This window comes from Tupaia chinensis, unplaced genomic scaffold, assembly GCF_000334495.1.
Source record: "Tupaia chinensis unplaced genomic scaffold, TupChi_1.0 Scaffold000394_1, whole genome shotgun sequence".
Taxonomy (NCBI): domain Eukaryota; kingdom Metazoa; phylum Chordata; class Mammalia; order Scandentia; family Tupaiidae; genus Tupaia; species Tupaia belangeri.
Window position 1 is genome coordinate 1318409 of NW_006159896.1, and position 9984 is coordinate 1328392.

At 57.2% G+C, this 9984-nt stretch overlaps 1 protein-coding gene across 1 annotated transcript in view; it reads right to left on the minus strand.

Moving 5' to 3' along the window:
- CERCAM (cerebral endothelial cell adhesion molecule) overlaps positions 1-9978 on the minus strand; it is a 10621-nt gene extending 643 nt beyond the window's left edge. Inside the window, exons 1-12 of the mRNA XM_027773993.1 lie at positions 9965-9978; positions 8553-8663; positions 8307-8424; positions 7650-7784; positions 7342-7546; positions 4717-4836; positions 3862-3938; positions 3669-3775; positions 2702-2834; positions 1326-1453; positions 949-1152; positions 5-213 (exon numbers count right to left, since the gene is read on the minus strand). Coding sequence (XP_027629794.1) covers positions 5-213; positions 949-1152; positions 1326-1453; positions 2702-2834; positions 3669-3775; positions 3862-3938; positions 4717-4836; positions 7342-7546; positions 7650-7784; positions 8307-8424; positions 8553-8626 — 1510 coding nt within the window. The 5' untranslated portion in view covers positions 8627-8663; positions 9965-9978. The remainder of the gene's footprint in view (positions 1-4; positions 214-948; positions 1153-1325; positions 1454-2701; positions 2835-3668; positions 3776-3861; positions 3939-4716; positions 4837-7341; positions 7547-7649; positions 7785-8306; positions 8425-8552; positions 8664-9964) is intronic.
- Positions 9979-9984: the final 6 nt, after the last annotated feature.

The window sequence follows — 9984 nt, forward strand, 5'->3', positions numbered from 1 at the left end:
CTGCTGCCAGCCAGGTCCAGGCCGGGGCCACGCAGGCTCTTCTGAGAGCCGCTCCAGCTGATGAGGCGGCCACTGTCGTCGTCCCAGGGGGAGGACGTCTCTGTGTCACTGAGCCACTCGGCGTCCCCCGCGTAGTGGGTGGGGGCAGCAAGCAGGGGCTGGGCCGAGAAGGCTCGCAGGTCCCGTGGCCAGAAGTGTGCCTTGTACTTCTCACTGAGGAGTGCAAGGAGAGCTCAGGGTGCCGAGATGGGTAGGACCCTCCTCTCAGACCCCGTGCTGGCCCAGAGCTGGGCACCTCACCTGCCCGAAGAACTCAACGCCCTCCCCACTCAGTCCTTGAAACAGCTCTGAGAAGTGGGATTTCTTTTTTCTTTCCTTTTTAGAAGGGAGGTTTTTGCTGTAGAGCGCATGCGCTCACCAGAAAGATAAAAAGGGACAGAGAGACAGAAAGCAAGACCCCCCCCACCACCACCTCGGGGGAATGGCCATGCTGCAATCCCTTCTCCTCCATTCTTCTCTGGGGGTCTTGGGCATGCACGCGCGCCCAGAGTGAGTTTAAGCCACCAGATCCGGAACTCGAACTGCAGTCCACTATGTAGGAGTCCAACAATGTAATCATTACGCCATCTGCTGGTCCCAGAGAAGTGGGATTTCTATTATCCCCATTTTCCAGATGAGGAAATTGAGGACTCAGAACAGGGAAGTCATCTGATTAAAAACTGCACAGGCAGGGGAGGTGGGGGAAAATAAATAAAAACCACACAGGCAGCACAGAATTGACACCCAGGCTGGCCTGACTCCTGGGCTAGTCTGAGCTACTCCTTGGTAACCTGGAACAGGGGACTCAACCCAACTCCCCAGCAAAGGGACTTGCTACCTACTTGGGGAGGCTCCTGGGTGGGACAACCCTGCCCCGCCCCGCCCCTGCCCTGCCCCACTGAGCCTCACTTGGGGTGCTGGTCAAACATGATGGGCAGGAACTCGTCCACAGGCAGCATGCGGCGCAGAGGCTGGGAGGCCAGGAGCTTGCGAGCACCCGCCAGGCTCAGGGCATATGCCAGTGTCCAGTAAGAGTACCCGGCCACCACCAGCCCTGGTAGCCCCTCCACAGCCACCTCTTCCTCCGGGTTCACCTGCTTACGGCCAAGGTAGCTGCGAGTGACACCAAGTCCAACAGTCACTTGGGTTCAGGGGTGTCAGGGGACCGTCCTCTCATCCCTTCATACAGGGCCAGGCTCTGGCAGGGAGGGAGCCAGGATTCCAAGCAGGGAGAGGCAGACCCCAGAGCACACCGCCCCCTCACCCTGGGAGCACAGACTGCTTACATCAGGTCCCACGGAAGCTTCTCTGCCTCCACCTCCTCCATCAGCCACTCCAGCCGCCCCTTGAAGTTTCTCTCGAAGCGTACATCGTCCTCAAACACCACGACCCGGGCCAGGCTCCTAGCGGCCACCTGGGATGCATGGGGAATGGGAAACGGCGCTCCAGGTTCGAGCTGTCCCCTCCCGCCTGGTTGAAGCTGCAGATTTTGCCTGGCCCTGGCTGGTGTCCACGTGCTCAGTCCTGCCACATCCAACCCTGCTGGGGCTCCCACTGCCCAGGGCCTGAAAGCACACCGCGCTCTGGCACTCAAGGCCCTCCAGGCCCCCAACTAGCTCTCCGAGGGGGACCATGATGGAGTTGTGAGCCTTGCCACATTCACTGGGCACTACTGTGTCCCGGGAATCCGCACTGCTGCTCGTCTCTCTCAGGAGACCCTCCAGCTGCAGGACGGAGACGGATGCACAGGGAGGTGAAACTGCCCACCCCAGGGGATGGGGACGCAGCCAGGGAGTGTCCGAGCCAGGATCGCAACCTCATCTGCTGGACCCCAGGGCTTCCTAGGCTTCCTAGTGAAAGCTGGGCTGGGGGTGGGAATGAGGGGAGATCCCCCTCCCCAACATCTCGAAGAAGAAACATTTCTGTAACTTTTGAAACAAAAAGTGAAAAGACCATGAAGTCAGGTCAAAAGATGGTGTCATCCTTCAGTTTCAGAGTCCAGAGCTGTAAAAACCCAACCTAAGTGTAAGTTCACACTTGTGCACACGTTTTGGAACAGGAGAATAAAGCAGAGTGAGACTCTCGGAGGAGATGCCCTCAGAGAGCTCACACCCTGGTTCTCTGCCGAGTCCAGACACTGACCTCTTGGTGGCACTCACCCCCAGCCTGGCTGAGGCTCCCGGCCAAGAGCTGAGTGCCAAACCCTAGCCTGCCTTCCCAAAGGATCAGTCCTGCCTGAGGGCATTTGCCTGCAGCTTCTCTGGGCCAAGAAGGCCCTCCTCCCCGCCCCTCAGTGGTGAGGCCCACCCTGACCCCCAACACCGGGCCGGTCCAGTCGCTCGCAACAGCCCATCCCCTCCCCTTTGCTGCCAGTGTGGTTCTTTCTTGATTTCTGTGTCCCTGAACCCCAGGAGGACGCCCTAGTGCAGGCGGGAGACGGACACACTTTTCTCGTTCCTGAGTTCCCTGGCACACAGCGGTGCTCGATATGGACGCGAGCCCTTCTCGGTGGCATCCAGTTCGGTGTTAAACACGGAGAGGGTTCGGAGCGGCTGGGGCCCTCGTTACTGTGCCTGTGTGCTGAGTACTGGGCGCAGAGCCACCACCAGGACACAGTGGCCCCTGCACGCCCTGAAGGCACGGGCCGAGGGCGGCACCTCACCTCTTCCCAGATGGAGTAGTGGCTGAGGAAGCAGCCCACCTCGCCCTTGGTCAGTGTGCGGCCTGAATAGGGGTCTTGGTAGCCAGGGAGCAGGTCCACACCGAGGCTCCTGATGACACTGCTGTTGAGAGTCCTGAGAGGCATGGTGGAGCAGGGTAAGGGGTGCCGTCAGGGGCTCCCCCCAGCAAGCCTGGCCTGTGCGGACTGGGGCCAATCACACTGGGAGCCACTTTGAAAGAGGTTTCAGCCCTCCTGACTCCTGTGACTGGGGACCGCAGCTACCTGAGAAGCCACAGGGATGGGCGGAAAGGGACTGCCTGGGAAGTCCCCCAGGAGGCATGTGTGGAAACAGTAGCTGCTTCTTCGGCAGAGGCCCATGCAAAGGATGGACATTATGCAGGCAAAGGAGCTGGGGGCCTCCAGCAAATGGCAGCATGCGTTGGGGCCATGAGACCCCTGTGGCTGGAAGAGCCCAGCCTCCGGACTCCTCAGGAACCTGCTGCCCCACCCACGCCCAGGGACCTATGCCGGGGACCAGGAACCACAACGTCAAAGATGCCTAACCCTCTGGAATACTCACTATACCCCGGGCTCTGCTCTCGCTAACCTTCACTGAGCTCTTACAACGCCCAAGGGCAAGGCACAGTCACTTGTCAATTATGCAGTGGAGCTGAGATGGGGGTGACTTGCCAGAGGTCACCAGGTGGCAGGTGGCAGAGCTGGAAGTCAGGCCCTGGAGCCTTAACCAGAGCACTCTTCTCCCTCAGTGAGCGTGGGCAGAGGAAGGGGATCCTGTCCTGTGTTTATCTGCCCTGAAGCTCCCAGAATCTGCTCAGGCCCTGTTTGGATACCTCCTGGAACAGGAAGCTCATTCCACTTATCTGCTTTTTCCACCCCTGGGAGCTCAGAGACAGACCACCTTGCCCCCCACCCACACGCCTGGGGCCCCATCCCTAGGAAGCCTCACCGGCCGTCCACCGCCTCCACTACCCGCCCAGAGATCTCCATCTCCCACAGTGAGCTCAGCATGCGCTCTCGGCGGTCTGGCCTGCGGGCCAGGCTGATGACAAAGACCTAGAGAAAGCAGCAGGGTGGATGCCAGGGAGGGGGCGAGGACCCCTCTACCTCCTGACTCCTGTCCCGCAAGTCGGGGGACTTACCTCATCAAACCCCATCTTGCTGGGCCTCTTTGGGGGCCGAGACACATGAGCTGAGGCCTGCATGGGGGGCCCATCCACTGCCAAGGGAAACACTCCCAGTCATGAGTCCCCATGGTTCCCGTCAGAGCCACCCTAGAGTGCTGGCCCCGGCCCACACCTGCTCCCTTGGCAGGATGCCCAATAGAAAAAGCCATCTTGAGGCTGCAGAATCCATCTGCTCCCATCGTAGAGAGCAGACAGGGAAAGACACTCGCTCACAGTCAGGGAACATGTTAGGGCTAGAACCCCAAGACCACGCCCACTTGAGTCCAGGGCATCTTAAAAGGGAGACCAAGGGGCACCAGCAGATGGCATAATGGTTATGGTGCTGGACTCCCTTGTAGTCAACCTTAGTTTGTGTCCCAGACCAGGCGCCTTAAAACTCACGTCAGGCATGTGCATGCATGCCCAAGATCCCGAGAGGAGAATGGAAGAGAAGGGATTACAGCGTGGCTATACCCCCTGGGGGATGATTTCTTGCTTTCTGTCTCTCTGTCTCTCCGGTGAGCACATGCACACTATAGCAAAAACCTCTCTGTAAAAAAAGAAGGGACACTAGGGCCAGTAGGTGGCATGGTGGTTAAGGGCGCTGGGCTCCCACATGGCTGACTACAGTTCGAGTCCTGGACCTGGAGGCTTGCTTCCTCACTTTCCCTCTCTCTCTCATGCTCTCTCACTCTGTCCTTCTCTGGTCAAATTCAAATAAATGAATGAATAAATAAAGTTAAATTTAAAAAAAAGTCTTAAAAACAAGGGGAACACTATGTGTGGGTGGGGGACCATGACAGTAGGGTGGGACAGGCCCCCAGCCCTCACCTAGCGCTTCCAAGATCAGGTGAAGGAAGTTGACCTGTTCATCCTCCAGCCCCTGGTGGGACTTCACAGGCACGTTCATGTAGCCATAACGGTACTCATTACACACGTGGACCGAGACCCCTGCAGAGAGAGGCCGAGTGAGTGCAGAGTAGGGGAGGGCTTCCGGGACCCAGCACTGCCTGCAACTCAACAGGGAGAAAGGGTTTGGCTCACACAGCAGCCAGGGGGTCCTTCTGCTGAGATGGGCTATTTAACAGGCCTGTCCAGACACCCAGGGGTGCTGAGCTACAGCGGTGAAAGACAGGCGGAGGCCGGTCACGGTGAGGAAGAAGCAGGCAAACTTGCACCAACTACAGCCACAGGGCACCGGAGAGCCTAGAGCACCACCCCCTAAATCCTCTTACCCTATTCGCCCTGCCCCGCCCCAGGCACCATCGCCTGTGGCCCAGACCCTGCACTTCACCCCACACCATGTGAGGCTCCCCTCCACCCTGTCTCCTGCCTGGCAAACAGAGTGGCCTTTCCTCTTCTTTTGCTACTTGTCACCTTTATTCTGATCATCCCCTTGGGCAGGCATCCTCTATTAAAAAGCTAACTCTAGGACCAGCTGATGGCATAGTGGTTAAAATGCTGGATCCCACGTAACGGTCTGAGCCCCAAACTGGCAGTTTGAGAAACATGCCAAGTGCATGTTTGTGCCCAAAATCCCGAGAAGAAAATGGAGGACTGTGATGTGCCCCCTCCCTGGGTGGGGGTGATTTCTCACTTTCTCTCCCACTAGTGAGCACACACACCCTATAGCAAAAAAAAAAACAAAAACCTTAAAAAAAAAAAAGCTAACTCCACACCCAGTCTTGAGCACAAAGCCTGGCCCAGAGTGGCATGTGACAGCCAGATGTTAGATGCCTGAATGATGGAACAAAGACCAGCACTCCACTCACGGGATCCCCTCAAATCACTGAACAGTTAGCTAAACGGCTGTTACTTGGAGCAACGTGGCAATGAGAAGTCGTGCGCTTTATGCACTTGATTCGACTTTTTCTTCTTGCAAGTCTGCACGTGGCAGACTTCATCAGCACCTCGTGCACAGAAGTACACACCCTTTCTGGTCACCACTGACAACACTGCATGCTTGGGCACAAGACCAAATTAACCGTCACCTCCAAACACCCTGCCCACCAGCCAAGGTCTCCTCTACCCACCAGAGTGTCTTCACATCCTCAGCTAAGCTCAGGCCATGTCCTGATGCAAATTCCGTGCACCCTTCTCAAGAACTTTACTCCAACTTCAGTGTCTCTCTCTCTCTCTCATCTTTTTTTTTTTCTTTTTTAAAGATTTATTTATTGCACTTCTTTTTTATTTTATTTTAAAAATGTTTTGAGAGGTTTTTGCTATAGGGTGCATGTGCTCACTGGAGAAGCAAAGAGAAACAGAGAGACAGAAAGCAGAGAGAAATCACCCCTGAGGGGTGATGGCCACCCCACAATTCTCCTCCATTCTCCTCTTGGGATCTTGGACATGCACGCACACACGCCCAGCGTAAGTTTAAGCCACCAGATCTGGGACTTGAACCTCAGTCAACTACATGGGAGTCCAGCGACATAGCCATTACGCCATCTGCTGGTCCCTATTTTTAATTTTTTAAATTGCGCTTCTTCTATGAGAGACAGAGAAAGAGAAAGACAGCACCCCAAAAGGGTCCTGATGCTCCAATCCACCCCAGCCTCAGCCAGCCCCAGACCACAGGCAAGTGTATACCCACACACTCAGAGAGGTCTCTGAACCTGAGTGGGAACCTTCCCATGTGGGATTACCCTGCAGAGCATCGTGTTCAACCACTGTGCCACCATCTGGTCCTTCGCTCTCTCATCTTTGACTCTTTCTCAGGACTGGATTTATCCCATCCACATCTAAACACTTTCTAGGCACCTTCATCTTGGAGATAACTACCATCACCAGAGTGTCCCTTCCAGTGTGCGAATTTGATCACATGACACTGGTGGCTGCCCAGCGCTCTAGGCTGAAGGCCAGCTGCTTGCCCGCCAGGTCCACGTAGGCAGAGCCCTGCCTGCCCTCCCTGCCTCAGCCTGCACCGTGCCCACTCACTCACTGCTTCTTATGTTCCCTACAACCACAGGGCCTTTGCATCTGCTGCTCTATCTGCCTGAAAGGCCCTTTAATGCCTGCCCACACTAGATCTCAGTCCCACCCAGCATTTCCTTCCTTCCAGAAGCCCTCCCTAACCAGGTCCACTCTAGACTAAGCTCCCGGAGCATCCGTATTCAAGTTCTCTTGTCAGACTGGCTTCTGGACACTGACTTGTACAGTACTTTACCTGACTGGACTGAAGGGGCCAGTAGGGCAGGGCCTGCCTGATTTTACTCACGCTGTCCCAGTACATGGCCGGTGCTCTGTGGTATTTGCCTCCTAAAGGAATATATGCGGGTGCCATGATGGGGGAAGCCAGAGGAGGGTATCTAGCTCACTGGGCAGGAGAGTCGGGAAAGGCGATGACCCAAAGGGCAACAGGGGTAGGATGAGAGGCAGAGTGGGAGGGCATGCGAAGGGGAACAGCATGTGCAAAGGCCCAAGGCCTCCAAGGGATGCCCGAGGGCTGGTCCTCACCAGCAACCTGACAGGCAAAGGCAAAGACGATGATGTCGTCGAAGGGCCAGGTGTAGTTGGGATGAGGCGGGTAGAAGGCGAGCTGGGCTGCCCCCTCAGCCCGCAGGGACACCAGGAAGGTGGAGTGCACCATGGGGACACGGAAGCAGCCCTGGCGCTGGCGGTTCTTGGTGGGGAAGTACTCGGCTGTGCGGCGGTAGTAGCCCTGGGGAAGGGGAATGCTCTGGGTTCGAGAGGGCTCTCCCTGCCATGGCCCACATACACATGCTCCTCCTCCCGGAACCCCAGGTCCCCATCCCCGGCTTCACCTGAGGGGTGATCCCACACCAGAAGTTAGAGTAGTAGGTCTGGGAGTCGAGCATTGGGGCCACCACCGGCAGCCCTCGCTCCAACAGAAGCCGCAGCGTCTGGTTGTTCGTCAGAATGTTGTCGGTGTCTGCAAACTTGGGGATGGAGATGTCACAGGCCCAGCCCTGTCTGGGCTGCAGCCCCCAAGGGGTTCATGAGTGGGAATCCCCCAGATTGCCAGAGACCCAGAGTGGCTCCTAAAATCCAGTGAGAGTTCCTTAGAGAAGTCTAACCAATGAACAGTAGATCTGTTTCTGGACCATGGATCTACTCTGGGGCACTGACTACTTAGAGATTAGACCTGAGTTGCTGATCTACGAGATCTGGCTTAGGGAGTAGGTCCAAAGACCTACTCTGAGCTCTAGTCCAGAAGCCCAGCCTCATTTCTGTTCTGGGTCTAGCCCAGGAATCGAAGCTCACTATTTCCCTGGGATCTGTCTCACGGATCCAGGTTTAGTACTTAGTCTGAGCTCACACACAGGGATCCAGATGTATCTGGTCTGAGCTCTGGTCCAGACATCCGGCTGAAGGGTCCAGGTGGATCAGTCACAACGAGATTTGTCAGGGACAGAACCCGCCCCTTTCCAGAAGCCCAGTCCTAGGCCAGACTTCCTTACCAGGATATAGTCAGCACCCCAGCCCCTGGCAAAGGTCAGGGCTTCCTGCTTCAACTCCATCAGAAACTGGTGCCTTTCCTTGGTCCAGTGCTTGGGACCTTCTTCATCTGGGTAAGACCTGGTGGGGCGGTGAGAAGATAAGATGTCCCCATGAGGTAGGTGTTTTTCTCTCTGCAGGAGGTGATGGAGCCCTAGCCTGGACTGCAGCTATTCTCCACTCTTCCCACACTCCTGCCCTCAGATCACCTGGGCTCCCCCTCGGGCCTCCAGACCACAGCCGCATAGTCGCCACCCACAGCAGCCAGCCACTCCTGCAGCATCTCTGTGGTGTTGTCCACGTTGTGGTCTGTGGCACACCTGCGACACAGAAGTAAAAAGGATGAGCAACACAGCCATGGAAGGGCTGAATCCCTGGGGGCAGCCTGGACCCTGAAGCCCCGTCTTCGAGGCTGGTCTGTGTAGGGAGCAGAGGAGGGTAGGTGTGTTACAAAGGGAGGGGTTGGAGGCAAGACAGCCAGGTCCTGATCATGGTTCTGTGTCCTGCTGTGACCTCAGGCAAGTCCCATTCCCCCCGGGCTTCCTTGCTCTATAACTTTAAGCTGTCCTGCCTGCATCAAGGACCACGATAAGAGAAAAGGAATGCATCGGAAAGGGATTCAGCTTCAAAGACATCTCCTGCCACATTCCCTAATTCCTCTCCTTCCATGCTGTATGATCGCAGGCCGGTTCCTTTCTCTCTCTGAATCAGAGCGAGACGGGGCTACAGTTCTGCTCCATCCGCAGTTGAAGAGCCCAATGTTGCTCTGAGCGCCAGAGCGGCACCACGGGGTCGTGGAGCACAGCCTCCCCTCTCCTGGGGAAGGGGCTCCTAGGACGGAGGCGGAGGCTTAGCCATGGCCCAGCTTTTAGCCCACGCTGCCCCTTTAAGCCAGTTCCCCACAAGTGAAGACAAACTACGAACTACTACGTGTCAAGCCTGACAGGGGTGGGAAGTAACTAACTCCCAAACTGTGGTAATTGTGGGCGGCCTCCCCAGGCCACGGCTCCACCCGCGGCCCAACTTTGGTGTGTTGTTGGGGGTGGTTTGTCCTTTCTCTCAGCTGATGCTCAGCCTGGCTTGGGGCTCCTCCCATTCTGGCTTCTATATGCTGTGGGTTGTGGCCTCTGATTCCAGGGCCCTGTGGGGACATCAGGGTGGGGCAGACTCCAGGAAGGGGGCCTAGCATGGAGCCCAGGGCTGAAGCACCCCACCTGCTCCCGGGGAGCATCCAGTCTGGCAGATCCCTGCCTGGGGGCCCAGGTCAGGCACTCAGAGGCTCCTGTCTGCCCCACATCAAGTAGAGTCAACCACCATGGGTAGGGTTGGTGCTCCCAGGACTGGGACCCAAGGGGCTGGGTCCAACTTACACCCGAGGGAAGGAGTAGGCCCCTGGAACGCAGGTGAAGGTTCCAGGGCCAACCTGTGGCCTCAGGTCTGGCCGTGGGCGCCAGGGCCATGGGGTTCCTGCTGGGGGTTTGGGGCTGGAGGGCCGTCAGTGAGAGGAGGGGCCTGTCTGGGAGGTGTCTGGGCACCAGCGCCAGAGGCGGTTTTGGGAGGGGGCCGCCTGCAGGACTGGGGGAGAGGTGCCCAGTGGGTGCAATGTCCGGGTCTCTCTCACCAGAGGGCCAGGCAGGCCCG